This window comes from Enhydra lutris, unplaced genomic scaffold (genome assembly GCF_002288905.1).
Source record: "Enhydra lutris kenyoni isolate GAN:26980312 unplaced genomic scaffold, ASM228890v2 scaffoldscaffold152, whole genome shotgun sequence".
NCBI lineage: Eukaryota > Metazoa > Chordata > Mammalia > Carnivora > Mustelidae > Enhydra > Enhydra lutris.
Genome location: NW_019154236.1, coordinates 164,823 through 188,222, shown reverse-complemented (window position 1 = coordinate 188,222; position 23,400 = coordinate 164,823). Strand labels below are relative to the sequence as shown.

At 58.8% G+C, this 23,400-nt stretch overlaps 2 protein-coding genes across 3 annotated transcripts in view; both read left to right on the top strand.

Annotated features, from left to right (window-relative positions):
• Positions 1–23,400, top strand: part of LOC111140078 (calpain 5) — a 52,347-nt gene that overhangs the window by 7,816 nt on the left and 21,131 nt on the right. For both annotated transcript variants that reach the window (XM_022492466.1, XM_022492467.1), the window contains exons 2-3: positions 7,635–7,878; positions 14,597–14,728. In XM_022492466.1, the coding sequence (XP_022348174.1) occupies positions 7,714–7,878; positions 14,597–14,728 (297 nt within the window). In that variant the 5' untranslated portion in view covers positions 7,635–7,713. The remainder of the gene's footprint in view (positions 1–7,634; positions 7,879–14,596; positions 14,729–23,400) is intronic.
• Positions 20,065–20,794, top strand: LOC111140079 (olfactory marker protein). The gene is given in 2 exon segments (XM_022492468.1): positions 20,065–20,279; positions 20,281–20,794. Coding segments are annotated over 2 exon segments (729 nt in total).

Below are 23,400 nucleotides of genomic sequence, written 5' to 3'. Positions count from 1 at the left end.
TATGAGACGCAGCTGTGCGGCCTGCCCTTGACCATGCGGTGAAGGGGAGGGGGGGCCCTGTTGCTTGGAGTGGGGTGTAGTGGGAGGCCGAGGAGGGGAGATGGGGGGCTCTGGTGGCTGGGCTGTGGGTGTGGGGCATCCCTGGCTCCTTCGGCTGGCACTGGATGAAGCCCACTGTGCCGGGCCCATGCTGCACAATGGGCACCTACATGATGGCATGTGGGGAATCCCAACTCAGAGGGGGGGACCCCCAGCAGGCCTTCCCAAGTTCTCCCTTTCACGTCCACAGCCGGCTTCTCACCAAGAAGAGTTGTCTCCCTCTCATGAAGCTCTAGATGTTGCCTTCTCTCCGTTTACACAGGAGTCTGTCATTTCAAGTCCCGTGGCCTGCCTTCTGGTTTTTCTGCTCTAGCCTCATACTTTGCTAGTGCATTCTCCATATGGCAGCCAGTTGGATCTCTAGTCCCTCACCTGCTCAGACCCTTCTCACTTCTCCATCGCCTCAGAAAGAGCCCGGTCTCTGGCTGGCGTTAGGCACCGGTGCTAGGCTCCGGTGAGCCTTGCCTGTGACCTCCTCCCCACCCCCGGCTGCCACTCTGGGTCAGCCCAGCTCCTTGCCCTGAGCACCAGGGATATCTCCTGGGGTTCCTGGCTGCACCCCCTTCTCAGAGAGGAAACCCTAGAGGCGTGTGCCCAGGTTGGGGTATGGGGGTGCTACCCTCACCTTGTGGGACCCTCTTTTGGGTTGGAGCACTCCTGGTGTCAAAACCACAGCGTTCTGGAAGGAGGAGGATGAGGCCTGCAGAAGGTCACACAACCTGTATGTCCCAAGGCCAGGCCAGGATTGGGGCTCCCTCCCTGCTCCCCACCCTGCTCGGCCCACCGTGGGTGCCAGGCAGGACCCTCCAGATACGGAGTGTCTGGCTTGACAGGGGCCCAGAACTGGCAGGATCGGGAGCACTCGATTTAGCCAGCCCTTCTTACCAGCGCCATCGTGCTGGCTGTTTGGTTGAACATTTTATGAAAGCGTAACTGCCTTGTGGAACAGCATGACTGCCGGGTGGAACAGCACATAAACCACAGGCATCCAGCAGAGTGAGCACAGCCTCTCCCCACCACCAGAAGCTGGATTCTCAGATCTCCAGAAGGCCCCTCGGGCCCTGGCAGTCACTGCTGCCAACGCCAGCCATCTTTCTGCCTTGTATTTACCACAAATGGGTTATGCCTGCTTTTCAGTTTTATGCAAATGGGGCGGCAGTATTCCTTCTCTTGACTGTCACCCTGGTGAGGCCCACCTGGGGCCCTGTGTGTGGCAGTAATTCGCTCATTTTTGTTGCCGGATACTATTTTGCTGTGACACCGTCTTTATCCTGTCTTTTATTGAGGGACATTGGGTTTTTTTTTTCTGATTTTCAGCTTTGACAAACACTCCTGTGGTAAACGTTCTTGTACATGTTTTCCAGTGAATATAGGCATGCACTTCTTTTCTTTCTTTTTCTTCTTCTTCTTCTTCTTTTTTTTTTTTTTTTTAAAGATTTTATTTATTTGTTTGAGCTAGAGTGAGAGAGAGAAAGAGGGCATGAGCTGGGGTGGGGGTTGGGCAGTTGGAGAGGGAGAACCAGACTCCCTGCTGGACAGGGAGCCTGATGAGCCCCACATCAGAGGACTCGATCCCAGGACCCTGGGATCATGACCTGAGCTGAAAGCAGACGCTTAACCCAGGTGCCTCGTGTGCATGCATTTCTGTTTGGTATATACTTAGGAGTAGAACTGCTAACGATGCATTTGTTCAGCTTTAATACATATGGTCAGACAGTTGGGCAAAGTGGTTTTACCAGTGTAGACCTTCCACCACCAGGGCCGAAAAGCTGTACACGTAGGAGGGCGTGTGTGCGTGTGGTTTTCACTGTAGCCATTCTGGTGAGGGTGGAGTGGTGTCTTCTTGGCATTTTATTATTTTTTTAAGTAGGCTCCATTCCCTCATGGGGCTTGAACGCACGACCCTGAGATTAAGTGTCCCGTGCTCTACCAGCCGAGCCCGTTAGGCACCCCTCTCGTGCTGGTTTTAACTTGCATTTCTTTGATGACTCGTGAAGTCGAGGGTTTTTTCTTCTTCTTTGGCCATTTGGGCGTGCTCTTTTTCTCATGTTTTCTTCAAGAAGCTTTATCGTTTATCCTTTTGGTTAGATTTGCAATCTGTGTGGAATTGTTTTGTGTGTAGAATGGGAGGCAAGGGTCAAGATGAATCTTTTTCCACCTGGATAACCCAGTCGATGCAGCACCATTCATTGAGAAGACCATCCTTGGCCCATAGCACTGTGGTGTCACCTTTGCCATAAATCAAGTGTCCTACTTGTGGCCCTTTTTCTGGACTCTTTATTCTGTTCTGTTCTGTTCCATTGGTCCTTTGTCTCCGCTGTGCCCAGTACCACACTAAGTTATTAGAGCTTTGTGATGGGTCTTGTTAACTGCAGTGCGACCCCCCCACCCTCTTCCTTCCTCAACTGTACCCCTGCCCTCCAGGGCTCCAGGTCCCCCGCCCCCCACCTCCACCCACACCACTGTAAACTTCATAGTTTTCTTTAAATCAACTTCCTTTTTCCTTAATATTTCTTAAAGGAAACTGTGTGTCTACTAAATGGAAAGTCATTATTACTCTCCACAAGTCCAAAGCCACTGGTGCTAAAGTAAAAACAGCAGAAAAAGCCGTTCACTTTCTGCCAGGCGCTGGTGTCTGCTGAGGTCTTCTCCAGTCAAGCGGGTGGACCAGAGCCCGTTAGACGGAACTGAGCTCGCTCTCGGAGGGAGTCCTGGAGAGAGCCCCACAGGGGCAACAGAGCTTTCTGACGTCTTTACTGCCACGTCAGAGTACATGCGCAGGTGTTAATCCAGGGCCCTGTCTTGGGAAGCCCCGGTATGAGAGGGAGTCTGGAAGCTTGGGATCCAGCCAATGGGCTGCAGATTTTGGACACTTGTCTCGATGTTCTCATCTATAGAATGGGACGAGTCTCTTGTCCTTCCCTGGCTGTGGTGACTGCAGCGTTCAGGGAAGGCCCCTTGCCCACAGCCCCGTTGGCTCAGTGTGACCGGCAAGAGGAGCCCTTACCCCACCCCGTGCACAGCTGGGTGGTCTATACCGCCTCCCACTGGCCCAGGGAACAGCGGGCCGGCTGCAGCCTCCTGGAGGCAGGTCCATACCATTTCCAAGGTGAGGACAGAGTCTTGCAGGGCAGGCCTGGGCCGATGCCATTTTCTTTTCCAGTCACCTGAGAAGCTACAATCAGGTAGGTCTGACAGAGGCCGCTCAGAGGGATTCACGCCTTGCCTGAAGATGCACAGCGCTGAGTGGTACAGTCAGGACTGGAGCTCAGGTCCGACAGGCCTGTCCCGCACTGGTCGCTCTGAGCTCCCTGGTGAGTGCTCTCAGACCCTTGTTCTGTGCCCACTTAGCAGCCCCATGCTCTGTCCGCGGGCCCCACCATGCCGGGCTGGGTCTGGGTGACCTTGCACTTTATTGCCACTGAGACTTGGCTTGAGCTGTTCCCTCTGTCTGGAGGGTCCTTTGTCTCCTAAAGAATGGCCGGCTTCTGGGGCCTGGCCTCTATGAAGGCCTCCTGGCATCGCTCTTGCCGGAATCTCTGAATGACCTGTTCCCTGCTGCCTTGTGTCTTTTGGCCACACTAGCCACACCACATGAAGTCCCTTGGGGATGGGGACCTTGAGTTGTCATTTCCCTCCTGGCAGGGGTGTGGAAATGCGCTGGGGTACCCCTGACGCCAGCAGTGGCCTCCCTCGGGAATACCGGGCATTCTGTGCGGCCGTGTCTCCTCTGATGCTCCCAGAGACCCTGGCCCGTTAGCTCTTCCTTCCAGGCAAGGACCACACAGACCAGAGAGGTGATGGGGCCTATCCAGGGTCGCACAGCATAAGAGGACATTAGGAAATAAAGCCAGTGCTCTGTCAAGAGCCAGAGAAGGACTGGCTGCTGCAGAGGGAGCCTGGGTGGCGGCCATGATGCCCCTGGGGACAGCAGGGGTGTGGAGACCGGCTGGCACACAGCCAGCGGGAGTGGGCGGGAGGGGGAGAGTGAGAGGCCTGGAGGCCTGGCCCAGCGGGAATGGGCAGGCCCTGCCCTCAGGAGCCCTAAGTGCTGGTGTGGCTCCCACACGGAAAGCTAATACCTTTGGTGGTCCCCGCTGCTCTTCGAGCCTGCCCCCCCTGCCCCCGCACAGAAGAGGTTCCTCCTTCACCTGTGTCGGCTCCTTCAGTATAGATTGACTTTATCCGCCCCCCATTGTTGGACCCTTGGGGGGACAGAGAAGCTGGGTGTGCTGGGCTGGGGGGATGGACGAGTCCTGTGCAGGTGGGGGACGATGTGGTGGTGTTGTCGCAGGGGTTCCAGGACTGTGGGGGGGAGAGGGGAGGGGCGGTCCTTGGGCTGAGCTGTGACAGGTGAGCAGGGAAGGGACAGTGTGTGGGGAGGCCCTGCCTAAGGCTCTACGCTCTACGGAACCACCTGGAGCTCTTAGCGCTGTAGCTTGGCATGCAGAATGAATGGTAGGGGTGGGGTGAGCTGGGCAGGTGCGGAGGGAACAGGACGGGCTGAAGGCAGTGGGGAAGCTCGGGCTTTCCTGTTAATGCCAGCTTGCACACTGTGTGAAGATGTCCAGAGACCAGAAGTGCCGTTCTCCTAGCTCAGGCCCAGAGGGAAGAGCCCCTGGGTTTGAGAGCCAGCTCTCCTGACTCCCGGTTTGTCCACGGCCTTCAGTGCTCATGTCTGCACAGGAGAGGGCAAAGCTCAGAGGCTCTTGACTTTGACCCCGTGGGGTTGTTGACCCAGTGGGTGGAAAGGGAGATGACCTTGGGGCCCTCAGAAGGTGTGGGAGGACAGTTGCCATGAGGTCCCGTGTGTGCAAAGGCTGGGGCCAGAAGAACCTGGCGTTGGTAGGCCAGCAGCAGCCTTGCTGGCAGGGATGCGGCTGGAGAGATGGCCGAGCTGGGGTGGACCTTCAGCCAGGCCTGGCCCCCGTTCTCCTGGCCTGGGCCCAGCCAAGCTCCCCTCTCTTTGCCCCCACCTCCTTTCTGTCCTCCCGGGGAGCGTTCACCATGGTGTGGCCTAGAAGGCCACCAGAACCCTTATTCTCCGGGAGCTTGACTGTGTAACCTCGGGCAGCTTGCTCCCCAGCTCTGGGCCCTCTGGGCTCTGAACATGGAGTTGCTAGAGCTAATTTCTGGGATCCTGCTCTCAGCTTCCTTGATCTAATTCTTGCAGCTTTAATTGCTTCCTGAGCAGGCCCTTCCGGAAACTGTGATGCTAATAACTCTCCTGGTTGGCCATTTGCCAGAAGCCCAGGGGTTGGCTCTCTTGAGGCTTCCCTCTTCTCTTTCCCTCAGGCCTCTAACACTGGGAGGCTGGGTGAGAGTGGGCCGGGTTCTGGGCCTTCCTGGCCGAGGGATGGCCAGAGACACTAAGTGTGAGGTCACACAGCAGCGGAGCCGGCCCGGTATGGATGTAGAGCAGAAGGTGAGGTTGCCATGTGTCCTTGGCACTCGCCAGGCAGGGACCCAAAACCCTCTGATCTCCCTGCCGTCCATCCGGATCCCATACTGACCACCCATCTCACCTTCTGCCCTTCCTGCTTTTCCCTTTCCCCTCAAATCCCTCCCCTTTCCCTTCCCGTGAGGCTGGCTCAGTCAGGGTGTGTGGCGTTGGACCTTTCTCTGTGCTACAGGATCACTGGGCCAAGATGAAGGCACCAAAGGATGTGGGTTCAATTCCAGACTCTGCCATGGGACGCCACCAAGGCTCCTCCCTTCACTTAGCCTCAGTTTTCTTTTCTGAAAAATGGGAACAATGAAAGACTTGGCCAGCACTGTTTGCAAATACCGCACACGGCCCTCTTGCCAGCTGGTGTGCTGGCAGATGTCAGAGGGATGGAGCTTCTCTCTTGGTAGGTAGTGAAAGGTGGCTTGTCTCCTCTTCTCATTCTCCTCCCTCCGGCCTGCCAAGCAGTCTTCTCAGCCTCGGGCTAATTATCATACATCTTCCAGTTAGTTAAAGCAATGTTGTTGTTCCTATTGTGGAGCTGAGGAAATGGGGGCTCAGAGAGGTTGAGTGACCTGTTCAAGGCCACACAGCAGGTGAGAGGTGCAATTGGGACTGGTACCCACATCAGACTTGCTCTCAAACCTGTGTTTACCCCAGGAGCCAGCCTACCTCACTTTGGTTTTCCTCAATGGGGCTGGGAAACCAGGGCCTATGACCCGGTGGGGTGGTAGTTTGCTGCCCTGGGCAGACCCCAGGACCAGCAGACCCAGGGGTATGGAGCTCTGCCAGCAGCCCAGATGGAGTCTGAGATACGGGGGCTGTGTGTCTGATGTCTGGCCATCTGAGCATCAGTCAGGGCCTCTCAGGAGCAGGCCGGCTGCTGCTCCCCAGCCTGAGCCCTCCTCCCACGGCCTTCCCTGGCCACATCCAGCCCATATCCCTTGTGTTGGGTTAGCACACGGCTGCCAGCCCAAGGGGGCTGCAGGGAGGCAGCTGACAGGAACAGCCTCCTTCTGTTCTGGGCTCTGTGCAGGGGCTGCACGCGGACGGGGAACCAACCAAGCTGACCCTGCTCTTGGGGCTTCTGGTCTAATGGGCGCCTGCGGTTCTGCTTCCTGGGATGGGAATCTGTGGGAGGGGTGGAGGGAGATGAGGAGTTCAGTGTGGGATCGGTGCCCGTGGGCGCCAGGGGCCCTCATCGGGGTGGGTGGGTTGGCGGAACCGAAGAGAGGTCCAGGCTGAGTATGGGGTCATGAGGCAGGGGAGGTGAGCAGAATACGGCTTGGTGCAGTGCCCCAGGACCAGAGGGAGAGGGAGGGCAGGGATGAGGGAGGGTCAACCAGGGCCGCTGCCCCTCGGGGCCCGGATGAGACTGTTCGGAGATTGTATGGGAGTGAGACTCAGTGAAGTCTGCGAAGTCATCAGGGAGAGTCTGGCGTAGGAGACTGGGAGGCTACAGAGTGAGGGATCTGGGCCTCAGGGGAGGTTAGGTCAGTAGGATTAAGGAGCCATGAGGAGATGTTTATTCCGGAAGCAGGGTGAGGGAGGCAGTGCTGGAGGGCGGGGCCGGGGAATGAATGTGAACAATGGCCACAGGGGGGCGCCCTCCCCACGGGGCAGAAACGGACCTTTAGATGAAGTGGGGAGGGTCTGGAGGAGGGGAGTTTGGAGGCAGTGGCCCTGCTCTCCTGTGCGTGTGACAGCAGCCAGGGAGCTGCTGAGTTGGCCAGGAGTCTGACTCAGCCCTAGGAGGTGTAGGGGGATTTGGGGACAAGGGAAGGAGCAGGCGGGTGCGGCCCTGGAGCCCCGAACACCTTGGGATTGAGCCCATGGCCTGTTGGCCTGGAGGCTGACGTTGCCTCCAAGCATCAGAAGTGAGAGCATTCAGGACGAGGTGTCTGGTCAGTCGGTTCCTGTCCCTGCCGTGCTTGTAGCAGCCGTGTCTGTCCCTGCCTCTGAGCCTCGGCTCCTGGCCTGAGCGACAGGGTGGAGGGTGCCCACTACCCAAGGCTGCCCTGACTCAGCGGGCACGGGTCCTCCAGTCTCTTCAGTAAGTGATGATTTTCTCACCCTCCTGTTGTCCCAGGTACCTCAGGAGCCACCCACGTGCCCGCCTCGCTCTCTGCTGCCTTGTGTCGCCACCCCCTGCTGGGGCAGTGGCCACCATGTTCTCGTGTGTGAAGCCCTACGAGGACCAGAACTATTCTGCCCTGAAGCGGGCCTGTCTGCGGAGGAAGGTGCTCTTCGAGGACCCCAACTTCCCGGCCACCGATGACTCGCTGTACTATCAGGGCTCCCCGGGCCCCACGGTCAGGTGGAAGCGGCCCAAGGTCAGTATCTGGCCACAGCTGGAGCTGAGGGGAATCGGCCCAGATCCGCCCAGTGTGCAGCGGATAGGCTGGTGGCTGGTCACCCCGAGGCTCTGGGGCGCTGGGAAAACGGAGGGCCCTCCTGCTGTGGGTTTTTGCCCAGACAGGGAGCCGGGCCATCGCCCTCATCCTGGGGCCACCGCCACCTGACCAGGACTTCGCCCCCTCTCTGGGCCTCAACTTCCTCACAGGGCAAAAGGAGTGCCCTGGCACCCAAAATAAAACTCAGGGTGGTTTGGGGCTTAAAAAACGAGGCGAATGTTTTACTGTAGTACAAGCATAGAGTGACATTCGAATGTAAGCGATTTGCTGATTGTTGTCGTAACGATTCTGAGACGGTCATTTGCCACAAATGAAAAGTATTTATGGTGATGGTTCATCGATACTGATAACAGCAGTAAGAAGTCACAGTGCCCTCGAGGGTTTTGGGGAACCTCCCGAGAGACGGCCTGTGAGCAGGCGTGGCACCGAGCCCGGTGCCCGGCACCGGCAGCGACACCATTACTGTCGAGAGTGGTGAATCTGTGGCATCTGTCTGGCTGCTGCCCAGCCTTGGTCGCTGAGGCTAGAAAGTGTTGAACAGAACTGTTGGGCCTCATGACACAATTTTGTCCACTTTAACTCCAATCCCTGCATGTGAGCGTGGGTGCCCCCAGGACCTAGGTGAGGGGGCGGCTGCTGGCACTGAGTTGGTGACATAGGAGGGATGTTGGTGCAGGGCGCTGTGCTGTGCTCCCTGCCCCATAGTTAGAGGAGGCATCTCGGGGTCGAGGGGGGAGGCACCGTGTGGAAAATATGGGAGACTTGAAACTCTCGGGCTTTTTTGGGACGTGGCGGGAACATCAGGGAAGAGGGAGCCTGGGTCCTGTGGTTGGTGGGGCTGGTGTGTCCTGGGGCAGCCGGAGCCCCGGAGGGTGGTTGGAGGCCGGGGGTGGGGGGCACAAGGATTTCAGCAGGTGTGACAGGGGCAGGTTTGTGTTTTATGAAGTTCCCTCCGACCTCCTGGACATTTTGGGAAAATGGGATTCAGGATTCGTGTTCCTCTCCTAGGCTGTGATCTCAAGTCCCTTACAACTCAAAAAGCCTGTGTATTTTCTTGGACTGGGGTGTTTGTAAGGTAGAGGAACTGAGGCCAGCAGAGGAGGGCGCATGCCCTGACTGCCCAGGGAGCCGGTAACTGAGCCGGGACGGGACCCAGGAGTCCTGCCTGCCCTGGCCCTCTGCCCAACACCTTGGTTCTCTAGAACTCCCAGGAGCCTCCTGGCCTGGCCATAAGATTCCTGCCTCCCAGGCCCCCTACCCCCACGCCTTCCTCTCTGTCCTTTGTCTGGTGGGTGGGGAAGGAGGCCAGCCTCAAAGGGCCTTTGTGAGGTCTTAGGGGTGTGTGTGTGGGGGGGAGACATTTGAGCTCTCTACCTTCCTCTCACTCCACCCCTTTGCTGCCCTCATCCTGACCTCTGGCCAGCAAGCAGACATTTTAGATCCGTGACTCTGGAAGGAGGCTGGCAAGGCATGGCTGGGGAAGGTTAGGCTCAGTGTGGTGAGAGGAGGAAATGCCAGCCTGCCTGGGCTCAGCATTCCCCTGCTGTGTGATCCTGGTGGAGTCACATGCCCTCTCTGGGCTCCTTTCCCTGCCAGAGGAGGAACAGAGCCTCCCTGCCCTGCCTGTGGAGGCTGGTGACAGAGGGCTTGTGGTGGTTGGTGTTGACAGGGAGATATCTGAGTGCACCCCAGGGCTGGTGGTAGGGGATGGGTTCTGGCTTTGGGAGGCGGAATTCAAGGCCAGGGACAGCTGAGGGGGGGTGGGATGAGGAGGTGAGATGGGGTGGACCAGGGTGTGATGGTGGTTGTATAAGCAGCCTGCTAGGTGGTGTGGGGTTCGTCCCGTGGTCAGGCGGTCAGGACGGCTGGTTGGTGGAGCAGGAAGTCAGGCCCGGCTTGCCCCAGGCGGATGGGGCGAGGCCAGCCCAGTGGGGTGACCATTAACTCCCAGCTGCTTGGTCCTTGGCCAGTGAGTTGGAACTTTGTCCTAAGGCAGCTGTGTTTCTATGGAGCCTTACTTCCTGTGGCCTGTGACCTGACTTTATAAATAGAGTGAAAGCCTCTTTCTGGATAGCCCCTGGGAAGGCCTTCTTCACTCCCATCCCACTTTCAGCCCTTCTCTTTAAGTTGCTCAGTGTCATGGTCTCTCTCTTCTTGAGGATCTCAGTCAGGCTCTCTCCCTGCTGGCCTGGTGGCCTTCACTTTGCATTCTCCCAAAATGGAATGTGAAGGCTCGTTTTTGAGCTAGATGAACTTGGCCCCACCTCCCAGGAGGGGCATGGGAGGTGTGACCTTGAATAAGTCACTTCCCCTCCCTTGGCCTCAGTTGCTTCATCTCTAAATGGGGAGACTAACTCTTGCTGATCATGGTTTCTGGGGGTTGAGATGACTCGAGGTATCTGTGGTGTTACACATGGGAGCCAGAGGCCCCGGGTCCCTCTCTCGCCCACCTGCTCCCTGCCATCCCTGGTTGGGGATGGAGAGCTGGCCCTGCCTGGAAAGACCCATCTCCTGTGGACTCTGTGGGTGGAGCCAGGCCTCTCCACCTCATTCCCCACCTAGGGCACCTGCCTTGGGCCCACACCCTTGTCCTTCCTCTGGGTTCATTGTTTCTTTGTTCCTTCCAATTTGGTAAAGGCCTGCTGGCCTCCCCCACAGGCCTGGCCGGGGAGATAAGAGAAGGAGACTGTCAGTCAAGGCCTGTGACTCAGGGGGAAGCCTGAGGGTGTGGACGTGTGAGGGCCTTCCTCTTTTCTCAGGCCAGGGCCTTTGTAGGGGGTCCCTTTTCATCTCTGTGGGAAACGAGTACCCCCTGTCCCATCCAGCACTCTGCCTCTCCTCTTGTCTGGAAATAAGTGTGCAGGTCCTTTGGTGGAACCAAGAAGGGAGCAAGTAGGGGTTCTACAAACAGATGGCAGTTTTAGAGCCTCCCTCCCGGAATTCTCCCCCTAGTGGCCTGGTGGTCCCCAGCCCCCAGTCCTGGGCTCACGTTCATCACACCAGCACCCGGAGAAGACCCCACTCCTTGACTGTGCTGGAATATAGGCCCCTTTATGCCACGGAACAGATAGTTCCGCTGGGGCCGGCCATCTGGGCCTCGGCCCTGCCCGGGAACAATTCCCTTCTGGGCACATGCTCAGAATGCCTTGCAGGACCGGATTGCTGGGGGCGGAGGGGGAGTGTGGGATGGCCGTTCCTCCTGAGAACCTGCCCTTTTTGCCCTGTCCCAGGCAGACGGACTGCTTTCTTCTTGGGCCTTACTGTCCTGGGTCATGGGGTCGGCTCCTGCCGGGATCTTAGATTGCAGGAGGGCGGGAGACGAGGGCCCAATGTGCCTGGGTCCGCTGTCTTGGGGCGTTCCTATTTGTATACTGGGCCTGCACACCCGAAATTCTTGTCGTGCCCTGGAGGCAGACAGTTCTGGGCTATGCCCCGTGTCCAGTGGAACTGGTCTGACGGGCTGAGGGGCCGAGAGGTGAGAGGTGACTGCTGCTGTAGAAGGCCGTGCCCCAGAGAGAGGTCCATGGAGCATTAGAGCCGTCACCTCCCAGCCCTGGGAGATGACTTGGTCCAGGGCTCCCTGAAGATGCCTGTTGGGCCCAATCCTGCGTGCCACTCTGCCCTCCCTTGTTCCGGGGGAGCCTTCCTGCGGCCCCAGCAGAACCTGCTAGGCCCTGCTCTTGACGCTGGTATAGTGGGTGGAGTTGGGCCTGGGCCCTGTCCTGGAGCTGGTGCGGGTGGGGGTGACCCCGAGTGTGAACAGTGATAGAAGGGAGCACACGTGGCCAGGAGCCCAGGGAGCATGTGTCAGAGGTGGCATGTGTCTCAGTACTGTGGCTGGATCCCATCTTGGGGGGAATTTGGAGTCCCCATTTCTTTCTGGAGACCTCCCTACCCACCGTCCCTCTCCTTGCCTGCTCTGTTGGTGTCACTGCCTCCAGGCAGCCTTCTCTGATCTCTCTCTGGCTTCCTGTTGTCATGGCTGCTGGCTCACATGGAGGGTCATAGTCAGGCTTTTCCTCCTCCAGGGATGGGCCCTCAGGCTGGGAACTTCCCTGACTAGCTCTGTGCGCTGTGCCTACACAATAGCCCAGGAGAGATGGAAGGATAAACACAGATCTTGAGATCCTGGCCCTCGGGGGAGGGGAGGGTCTGGGCTGCCTCTGACCCCTTGGTCTCATTGCTGTATAGTGGGAAGCCCCAAGCTGGGCTGGGGACAGGTGCGGGATTGTGGGGGAGGCAGGATGGCTTTGTGTCATAAGTCCTAGCCCCCCGGAGGCCTTGGTGCTGACTGCCTGAATTTGAATCTCACTTCACCTCTTCCTCTGTGGCGCTGGGCAAATGACTGCACCTCCCTGTGCCTTGGTTTCCTCATCTGTGAAGCAGGGAAGCCAGTGGTATCTACCTCACAGGGTGGTGTGGCACAATGCTGGGCACAGAGCTGGTGCCCACTCCTTGGGAGCTGTTCGTATGATTGTCCATGCAGGGTATCCCCGGGTGGCTGCTGGACTCTGGGGCGGGTCCAGGTACCACCGACCTCAGCTCAAGCTGGCAAGTCTTGTGCCTGCAGGTGGTAGGAAGACGCCCCAGACCCCTACCCCCTCTCAGCTCCCTGCCCAGCTGGAGGCACCCCGCTTCACCACGGAGGCTCAGGGCAGCACTGAGCCTGGGAGCCAAGACTCCTGACTCCTCTGCTCAGTCTCTCTTCAGGGGCCAGAGAAGGGTCTGGAGCCAAAGCCCCTTTCCAGGTGCCAGGGCCAGGCTGGGATGGTTGGCCCTGCCCCAGGGGTCAGCCGGAGGTCCCTGCTTAGTAGGGAGGAGACCTAGTCAGGGAGCCCAGCCCACCTGCGTTGTGTCCCATTGTCCCACTTACTGCCATGCGACCTTGGTTGTCACTGGCTCCTGGGCCTCGGCATCCTCCTCTGTGGACCACCGTCCAGTCATGTCTCTCCAGCACCTTGGCTTTGAGGATATGAAGGGTAGGGGTACGAGGAGGTCACCTCCCGTGGTGGCCATGTGGCTGGGGTCCTCCAGGTACGAAGCAGCACCCCCAGTTCCCACCCTGCCCCCCCTTCCAGGGAGGCAGGTGCTAAGTCACAGCTCTCCCTGGCTCCGGGCGCTGGTCTGCCTGTGGGCCAGGCCCTGGAGAGAAGATAAGAAGGGCCGTGGGGAGGGAGGCCAGCTTATTCCTGCCTTTCTTCCTGATAGCACGGCTGCTCTGCAAGTTTCCAGCCTCACTGGGTTCCCATGACCTGGGGCAGAATCACTTCGACCCGCAGCATGCCACAGTCTCTATTATGGGGAAGTCACCTTATGGCTTGGCTCTGGGTCACACCGAAGTCCCATCTGGAGCTGTTCACGCCCTCAGGGGGGTTAGGGCCTTCAATCTGGCCCCCCAAAACACTGGTTTTCCCAGGCAGAGGTGGCAACAGGAATCCCAGACGCCTTAGTGAGAACCCCTAGCCGTTTTCCCCTTATCCCCGTGGAGTGCCCGGCTTCTGGGATTTGTGGTGTCCCCACAGCCCTGCAGGGGTATGCCTCCTTTGCACAGGTGAGGAAATGGAGGCTGAGAGAGGCTGAGGCGCTGGCCCGAAGTTGCACAGCCAGCAAATGTGTCTTCCTGACTGCTGCCTTCTACTGGCTGCCTGTGGTAGGACCTCAGTAGCTCTTTGTGATGGAGCCAGGCCCAGCTATGTGTGGGGCATATTGTTCAACCTCTCTGGGCCTTGGTTTGCTCATCTGTACAGTGGGCATGGTGCCCACGTCTCAGGATCACGGTGAGGATGGGTCATGGTGCCAGCAGGATGACTGGTGTATGGCAGGCCTGTCTCAGTGTTTACCGCCTCCACCTTGGGGAGCACTCCCTCCCTCTCTCTCAGCTCTGTGGAGTAAAGATGCTTCGGGACACAGGTGGGCACCTGCATGCCCCAAGCAGAGACCTGGACTGGGAAGGGGGAAGGGCACTGCCTTCCTGCCCAGCCCTGTCTCTGCCTGGCCCATTGGACCCACACTGGCCACACAAAAGACCCTCCAGGAGCTCTGCTCGGCATTGCTTGCTGTGTGTCCTTGACAAGTCACTGCCCTTCTCTGAACCTTCATTCCTTGACCATAAACTGGAATAACAACCCCACACTCCTCCATGGGGTTGAGGGTCCAGTGAGACAGCCTAAGGGTGTGCTGGCCCGGGGCCTGGCGTGGTCAGCTCCCTGCTTCTCCCCTGCCCTTGCCACTCATTCATTCTCTGTGAGTTTGCTGTTTGTTTCTGCCTGGGGTCCCCACCCTCTGTGTGAATGGGGGCCCCTGAGGATGGGCTGGGGTGGGCACTGCCAGGCTGCTGCTGCTGGGGGAGGATGGGAACTGACCCTTTGCTGGCTGGGGAAGAGCACAGAGGGCAGGCAGAAGGGGGTGCCCCGGAGCCAGTCCCCCAAGCCCTTCCACAGCATCTGTTCACCCTTGAACCTCTGGCCCTGAAGGGCAGACTTCTTCATCCAGGGGAAGGGAGAAGGGCCTTCTGGGAAGCACCCGGGGGGAGCTGGATTCGGAGAAACTGACCGGCCACACTGGGGCCCCCGGTCTGCAAGGAGAGGCGGGCCAATCTCCACACTGGCAGTGAGGTCCGCTCTTGTCTTCTCCGCAGGACATCTGTGAGGACCCCCGCCTCTTTGTGGATGGCATCAGCTCCCACGACCTGCACCAGGGCCAAGTGGGCAACTGCTGGTTTGTGGCGGCCTGCTCGTCACTCGCCTCCCGGGAGTCGCTGTGGCAGAAGGTAAGGCCTGGGGTGGGGCCCTCGCTGCCGGCCCGGGGAGGTGCAGCCTGAGCTGGCAGGTGTGACGTTATGAACGCCTGTGCCGGTGTGGGGTGGGGTGACACCAGGGCTCCCAGCTCTGGCTGAGCAGCAGAATCGCTTTCCCCTCACCTGCCAGCTTAGGTTCTCCAGGGCCGGGTGCTGGGAATCTGTGTGCCTCCCACGGGCATCCTGATATGTCCCCACCTGAATGTTGGGGGCCCACAGTGTCCCTGGAGACCCCTGGCAGAACTGGCGCCTGTGAAATGTGGAAGCTGCCTGAATCGGGTGCAGTGTGGAGCCGCCACTGGCTGGGGCTCTGGAGGCCCCCTGCCAGAACCTGCTGTATAGACTTAGCCAGTCAGTCCTCGACCTTATCTTGGCCTCAGTTTTCTCCCTTGTTCAGCGGGAGTGGTCCAGCTTGTTTTGTTTCATGATTCCTGGTTCCAAGTGCTGATGTTCTGGACCAGCGCCAAGGGCTCATGATGTAAAGAACTGGCTCTGGTTCTGACACTTTGCCCTCTTGTGGTGACACTCAGAAGTGCAGCCCTTTAATCCCACAGGGAGAGCTCCCTTCCTGAGGAGGTGGGGAGGCTGGGATAAAGGCTGGACTGCTGGTCTGTATAGAGTCCATCAGGACTGCATGCAGGTTCCTGTGCTAGCAGATACCAGTCATTGCCCCCTGCTCCTCTCTGCCTTTCCTGCCCTTCCTATAAGGAGCCAGCAGCAGGCCTTACAAGCTCTGGGCATCTCAGCCTGATGGCTTAGGTTGAAGCCCTTGCCTCACCATTTGGTAGCTTTATAATTAGTTCTGTTTACTCATATGAAAAACCAGGATATGAGGGTAGCTCCCTCTTGGAGTTTGTTAGGGCAAAACGGGAAACTGTTCTCAAAGGGCCTATGCAGTGCGGTGCTCAGCGAGTGGGGGCTGCGTTACTCATGTTTTGGTAATTAACATTCATAGAACATGATGGGTATTCCCAGGCAAGCAGGGAGCATCCACCAGCTGTCAGAGGGAGCTATGCCCTTAGCCGGGGCTGGGACTGTGTTAGGTGCCCTACTGTCATGCCTTCTGAACGGGGGTGTGACCTTTCAAAGCCACCCCAGGGTGCGTATCCCTGGGGTCTGGCTCCTGATGGTCCTGGGGGGACCCAGGTGCTGGAGAGCCCTCAGCAAAGGTCACTGCTGCAGCCTGTAGACGGGGGTGATTGTAGATATCCAGGCTGGAAGGGCCTCAGAGAGCCACATGTAGGATCTTGACACTCATGAGCCTCAAAGACCAGAGAGGGCTGGGGCCCAGTGCTGTTCTCTGGATGTAGGGCTGTCCTCGCCGCCCCTGTCTCCAGGCTCCAGGCCCCTTCTCTGAGCCCAGAACAAGGTCTCCCTGCCTCTGAGCCCATTTGCAATTACGTCTGGGGCTGACGGTAGCACTCAGGAATCCTGTAGGGCTGGCCCTAGACTTCCCACCCTGTCCTGTAATCCCCTGTTTACCTGTGGTCTCCCTTCTTGAGGTGAGCTCCCCATGGGCAAAGCGGGCCCAGCTGTATCTTCCCACTGAGCCCAGCAGGATCCTGGCCCAGAGAAGGCTCAAGAAAGTTCTGAGAACAGAGTACCTCCCCAAATTGTTGGATGGAGCTGCTAGCAGCCAGTAGCACCACGGCCGCCGGCCCTCCTACCCTACGTCTCCTGGGCCTTCAGTGGGGCCAGAGCCTGGCTCACCGTGTCCCCTCCTGGGAAACAGGCTCTCTGGTCATTCGTAGGGAGGAGCCTCCGCCTCCTGTGTCTCTTGTCCTGGGTCTGGCCTGCGGGAGTGAGTGGAGGAAGGGAGCCGACCCTCAGGCAGGAGGACTGTCATTGAAGCTGTGGCCCATCTGTGTTTATTTGTTGCTGGGTGGGAGCTTCTGCCTGCAGGGGGTCAGGGCACCTGACCTGGCTGGTCTGGAGGCTTCAAGGACTGGGAGGCAATCTCCAGGAGCTCCGGTCCCTAGGAGGCTGGAGGGAACAAGGTGTTCTCAGCTAATTGCACTCCGCCTCCTGGTGCTGCTGTGGTGATAGCTCCTGGGTCCTAGAAGGAGGAGGGGTGCCCTGGGGAGCTTATTACTGTGCCTTACCTCCCCTCCTGTCCCTGCTGACTGGGCCCCGTTTGTTGTCACCCCTCACTTTTGGGCCTGTTGCCCTGCAGGGCCTCCCCTGCCCCACCCACCGTTTTCTCCATGGAGCAGGGGTGCCCAGCCACTCCCACTCCCCCCATCCTCCTCACTCTGGGGATGCTGAACCTCGGGACACTGGTGCACCATGCCCACAATATGTAGTGCCCCCTCCTCCAGGAAGCCACCCCTTTACCTCTAGTTCTTGATGCAACCTGGGGCTGATGGGCACAGGATTTGAAACCAGCCAGACCTCGGTTGGATGCTTGGTTGGATGCTTTTGTGTGACACTGGGCAAGTCAGGTTCCTTCTCCTTGTCTTGCCGTAAACCTGACCTTTCTAGTCCCCAGAGTTGTAGGAGGATAAATGGAGCCTGTGGTGGGGGAGGGCAAGCCTGGTGGTATTTAGTGGCAATATACCTGTGTTCAATCCACCTCCCTCCCACCCACCCCTGGGTTCCCCACCTGTCCCTCTGTTCTAGTAGACACTTCTTGGCGGTGGGCCTCTCCCTCTTGTGGGATCCCTGGTAGGGGCATTATGGTCTGTCCATTCTCTGAGGGCGGGACAGTGGATTTCAGGTGACTGGGTTTTGTGGACCAGGAATCAGGATGTGACAGTGGGCTGGAGCATTTGCCATCAGGCCTGGTTCATTCTGGGTGCTCACCTCCCCCAGAGCCTGGTGCAGGCCCAGGCGTGGGGGCAGGCCTGATCCCTGCTCTGAGCCTCGAGCCTCGGGTGCCCCGGCCAGAGGAGGAAAGCCGAGCAGAAGTGAGTCCCTGGCTGTCTGAGAGGGAAGATTGGGGGGTGGCCGACATGTCCCACGTTATCTGCGCAGCTCATGCCTGTGAGCTACAGAGCAGGTCATTCAGCCCAGGTGACGGGGCAGCAGATGTACCCCACGCCATTCCCAACACTGGGGATAGAAGATGTACACAGGTACTGCGTTGCTGAAGGCTTGCTTAGCCTTAAACAACCGGTGTTGGGGTTTACTCTGTTTCCCTCTAGACTGTTTCTCCAGTTGGGGTTCAAGAGGCATTTGCATTGCTTTTCGGTACACAGTTTTGCAGTCACATAGGCAAGTTTGGAACCTGCTCTCCTCCTCTGTTCATTCCTACTCCAGGCTCTAGTGGGTCTTCCCAAGGTGTCCAGTGGCCAAGCAGAGAGCCATGGGTGGCCCTGGACCTGGCCCCACCTGCAGCCTTCTTCCTGCTTTCTCTCCTCCCTTCCCACTCTGGCCTCTCCAGCCCCACCTTTTTGAGGCCCAAGCCCTGGACACCTTCCACCCTCAGCCTCCTCCTGCTGGTCGGCAGCTGGCCCAGGCTGAGCCCAGGCTCTCCCCAGGGTCATATAACCCCTGGGTCTCCCCGGCGTCATGCAGGTCCAGAGATGAGGTGGGCATTCTCACTCCCCTTGGTGCAGCTTCCAGAACACACCCCCCCACTTGGCAGCCCGTATAGGCTGATGCCCTTGGCTCTCCACCACCTGGCCCTGCCCACCTTGTTGCCATTCCTTGTGGAACAGCTTCTACCCGGGCACCAGGGGCTTGGAGCCTCCAGTCTCCCAGCCTTTTCTGCCCAATGCTGCTGTGTCCCAGGGATTACCACACCCATGTGGCTGACACACTGCCCTCATCATCCTGGCCTCAGGTCCTGTTTGCGGCTCCATCAGCCTTTACCGTCAGCAGCCTCGGCCTCCTCTCTCCATGGCGGCCACAGCCCATGCCCGCATCTGCCCTTCCCGCAGGTGTTCTGCTGAAGGCCCAGTCTCCCTGGCTTCACCTTCCAGGCGTGTCCGTCATCCTGCACTTTAATACACACCTGCCCCTAAACCTCATTTTGGCTTCGGTCAGTGTTTGTGTACTCTCCCCATATGCACATCTTCGCCTCTGGCTGGCGTTGGCCTTGGGCCCTATCACATTAGTTCTCTTCTCAGTGCCATTCATTCATTCAATCATTCAACAAGCGGCTTCTGAGGGCCTCCTATGTGGCAAGCCCTGTTCTAGGTGCCGGCTTAACTCCACAGTAATTCCTCAGCCGTGTTGCTTCCCTCTCTTCTGCCCCTGAAGCTACAGAGTGAAAGGTTCTGGGAGGGTCAGGCAGCTTGAGGTCTTGCATCCTCTCGAATGCCCTTGGGGGACTGCCCCCAGCAGCCTCCAGAACTGACCTCATTTGAGATGTTTACAACAGGACCAGCTGCTGGGTGACCTCCTGCTGATCACGTGGCCAAGATCCCACTGACTGATTTAGCCTCCATCTAGCGGTTACTATGCTTGTGGTCCACTAGACCCTCCAGATCATTTTCAGTTGTTACACTTTGGCCTGTGCCTCTGTCCTCTTTTCTGTGTGTGGCGTGTCATGGCAGCTTCCCCTTTCCCCTCTCCCCCTCCCTCACATATTCCAGTTCTTCCATTTACTAGAATATGCTAGCTGAGCCCCTGCTTCCACCTTAGCCACTGTAGAACAGATGTCTGTCAGATTCTTTCTCAGCCTCAGGTCTCCTAGGGGGAAACTGAGTCTTGATGTGGATGGAATTAGTGCTGGGATTCATTGGAGAGGAGGCAGGGCCAGTGGACAGGACTCCTGTAGGTCAGTGATTCTCCCAGTCCCTGGACCAGCAGCATCAGCATCCCCCAGGAGGTTGGCAGAAATGCAGATTCCTAGGCCTGGTCAGCCCTGTTCAATCAGAAGCAGTGGGGGTGGAGCCTAGCGATCATGTTCTAGGTCCTGCAGGGGATTCTGATGAGGTCTAAAGTTTGCCAGCAGGGTTAGGTGAGAGATGGAGGTGGCCAGGCTGGTCCTGGCGCTGGGGCTGGACTGGAGGGCTCCCAGGGCCCCTGGGAGGCGGAACGAAGGCCTTGGCGGTTGGGTGTGGAGGGCTGAGGGTGAGGCTGAGCTGAAGGCGAGGTGGCTTCAGGTTCTGGCTGGGGTGGAACCTCTCCCAACAGCAGGCCCGCTCTGTTCCTTGTCCTCCCTCCCCTCCTGTCAGGGGGTCTTGCAGCCTCTCCAGTGCACCCCTGCTCCCCAGCTCCCTCCCCTTCTTACTGCCCCAGGCACCCTCCCTTCTTCACAAACAAGTCCTTCTGTGGGAGTCAGGTTGTCAGGGCTGTTACCACAGCAATTGACATCAGCAGCCTGGTCCCTGAGGAACCTGTCGCCCTTCTGCCCGCTGGCTATGCCTCAGTTCCTGCCTCTTGGAGGAGGAGAGAGAAGGTGTGGGGGGCCTCCCACCCCCATTTTGAGCACTGGGCAGGGCAGGGCTAGGCTGGGCCTAGGGGCAAGGAGAGGGGAGGGGCCCGGGGAGGGCCAAAGGGTAGGCGGGGCGTCCTCCGGGGCCTCTGGCCCTGGCGGTGAGGCCCCTGCACACAGGGCACACGGGGCTCCTAGGCAGCGTTGCAGCAGCAGCACCCAGCATGGCGGAGGACGGGCCGAAGCAGCCGCAGCTCAGCATGCCCCTGGTCCTGGACCAGGACCTGACCAAGCAGATGCGGCTGCGCGTAGAGAGCCTGAAGCAGCGCGGGGAGAAGCGCCAGGACGGTGAGAAGCTGCTGCGGCCGGCTGAGTCCGTCTACCGCCTGGACTTCGTCCAGCAGCAGAAGCTGCAGTTCGAGCGCTGGGACGTGGTGCTGGACAAGCCGGGCAAGGTCACCATCACGGGTACCTCCCAGAACTGGACGCCCGACCTCACCAACCTCATGACGCGCCAGCTGCTGGACCCCGCTGCCATCTTCTGGCGCAAGGAGGACTCGGAGGCCATGGATTGGAACGAGGCCGACGCCCTGGAGTTTGGGGAGCGCCTATCGGATCTGGCCAAGATCCGCAGGGTCATGTACTTCCTCATCACCTTTGGCGAGGGCCTGGAGCCCGCTGACCTCAAGGCCTCTGTGGTCTTTAACCAGCTCTGACGGGTGCTGCTGGCTGCCTCGCCCTCCCCATGCCTGCCCGCCACCCCCTCCCCTGCACGTGCTCCCTTACCCCAGGCATGTGTTGGAGGACATTCTTCTAGCTGCTGATCTGCCCTCAGCATGCCCAGGACCCTCTGAGCCTGTGTGCTTCCTCCTCTCCTTTCCCTGGTGCTGGCATTCCTGCTCCCGTGAGGAGGATGCAGAGGTCCTGTAGTCTAGAAGCTGACCTGGCTGCCGCTGCTTCTACTGTAGACCATGGAGGCGTGGTGGGGCCCAGGGCATGTACCTTCCCTCTGCTTCGTTGTCCGAAGAGAGACTCAGAGAGACTGACAGAGACAGACAGACACAGAGAAAGAGATCCAGAGCACCAGCCTTCGGGCTTCCTCAGGAGACGGAGAGACAGACGACAGAGCGGCTTCCCTGGGGGATCACTGCTCTCCTGGCCGCAGTGCCCTTCGCTGAATCCCAGAGGTGAACAGTGAGCCTGAGGACCCAGGAAGGCACCGCTCCTGGCCCGGGCCTGGCATGGTCCCGGGATGCTTCAGGGGCCCCAGGACTTCAGGCAGCATTGTGGGGGCTGATCTGGGGCAGTGGGGAGCAGCTGGCAGGCTCGAGGCTGTGCTTGCCAGCTCCTGCCCTACTGGGGATGACTTCAGGGGGGTAAGTGGCAGGGAGGGGACATGTGAAAAAGTTACGTAGAGATGCATCTATCTGCACGTGTGCTTATATACTGAGAGAGAGTGCTGTGTTCATGGCTATGTTCTAGAGCCTGTACCTGCGAGCAAGTCTGATTTTAGATGATCTACTGTGTATTGCCCAATTGGTTCATGGGTGGCCCTTAGTAGAGGCTTGGTCCGGATGACCTTGGGGAGGGGGGCTCCTGAGCTGAGAGCCTCTGAGCTTCATACAGTGAAGCAGGGAACAGCATAGTGAAGGGATTTCCCTCTGCCAGGGGGAAGCAGGAGAGAGGGGTCCAGAGCCCTGGAGCTGGAGTCAATAGATTCTTGGGGGCCTCAGTATCCCTGCTGGGATGTGAGGTTTTTCCCTGCTCCCTGGGCAGGAAAGGCTCAGGCCCAAGGGGCACCTCAGGAAGTACCCCCAACACTCTGTCTGTCTCTAAGCCAGATCTGGGTGGGTTTTTTTTTTTTTTTTTTTTTGGTCAGGAAGAGGCCCATGACACTTTGCTCATGAAGCAGACCCAGCGAGGGCCACAGGGCCCAGCGAACAGACGCACTGGGAGAAGGCAAGAGCCATCCACAGTGGCTGGAGCTGCTGGGAGGGTGAGCCCCATTCGAGGCGTGCAAACAGGAGTGGGGTTTGGGAATGGGCATTCTTTAGGTGGGGATTGGCTGTGGTGTTTCTGACTCTACGCTCGGGGGTCTGTTCCTGGCGGGCTTGAAGTCCCAGTCTGATGGCCAGTAGGGCCAGCCGGAACCCCAGATATGGCCCTGCCCTTCGCCTCTCTGCTTGACCTCCCCCTGCAGCTTGGGGGCCCTCTTACGCAGACTGTACCCTCACCCTGAGCCCCCACATCCACTCCTTGCACTGTGTGTCCCCAATAAAGCCTCTGTGCCCTCACCTCGTGGTGTGCAGTGTCTCACCGCGAGCCACCCCTGCCCCTCCCCTCAGGAGCTCTGACAGCCGTCTCCAGTCCCCGCAGAGCCCTGAGCATCCCCTCCTTGGCCTTTTCCCGCATTCCCACACCCTTCCCCCGGCTGCTGTCAGAGATGAGGCCTGGAGCAGTCAAGGGACTGGCCCATGGTCAGACATCAGGATAGAGTTAGAACCAGGTCTCCTGATACTCAGTGGGGTACCAACACCCCTGGCAGGTTTTTCCCCTGGAGCCCCCAGTACGGCCTCTGTCTGAAGTGTGGGGACATGCTGAGGCCACTGAGAGGTGCCATCTGGTCCTCAGCAGGTGGGGCCCAAAGGAGCTGGGTGGGGATGCACCAAGCCACACACAGTCTCCAGGGCCCCTCCCTGGTGGGCTGGCTGGCCAGGGGGCAGATGGGATGGGGAGTGGCAGGGGTGGGGTGGGGCTAGGCCTACATCGCCAATTTAATGCATGTCCTCAGGCAGCCCCTGCCCCGCTGACCAGACAAGAATGATGTTACTACATCCCTTTAGTGCCCACTTGGCCCTTCTCTAGAGCTCTTTCCCTTGTCATCTCTCTGGAGCTCACTCAGTTTTAGGACAGAGACAAAGAGGCCTGGAGGATGAAGCCATCTGCCTAAAGTCACAGAAGGCGTGGAGGGGTCAAAGGAGGTGGCTGTGTTTGGACCAGGCTCTGGGTCTGCGGCCCCCTCAGGTGGGCAGGGGGAGGCCCGCTTCTTCCCAGTGATGGAGGTCACATCTTGCTTCAAGGGCCACACTTGAGGTTTTGCCTAGGAATGACCGTTTCTTCAAAAGGCTCCATACAACCAGATCTCACTTCCCAGTCCTCCACCCCGGAGCCCTCCCCAGAGCAACTGTGGCCATCTTGTTTCCCTTCCCGAGCCCTGCTCTTCCAGCCCTGGCCTCCATCCACTCCTGAAGATCCCTGTGGAAGGGGTGGGGGCAACAGAGCCCAGCCCTTCCACTCCTGCTCCCCTCTCTAGCTTGACAGC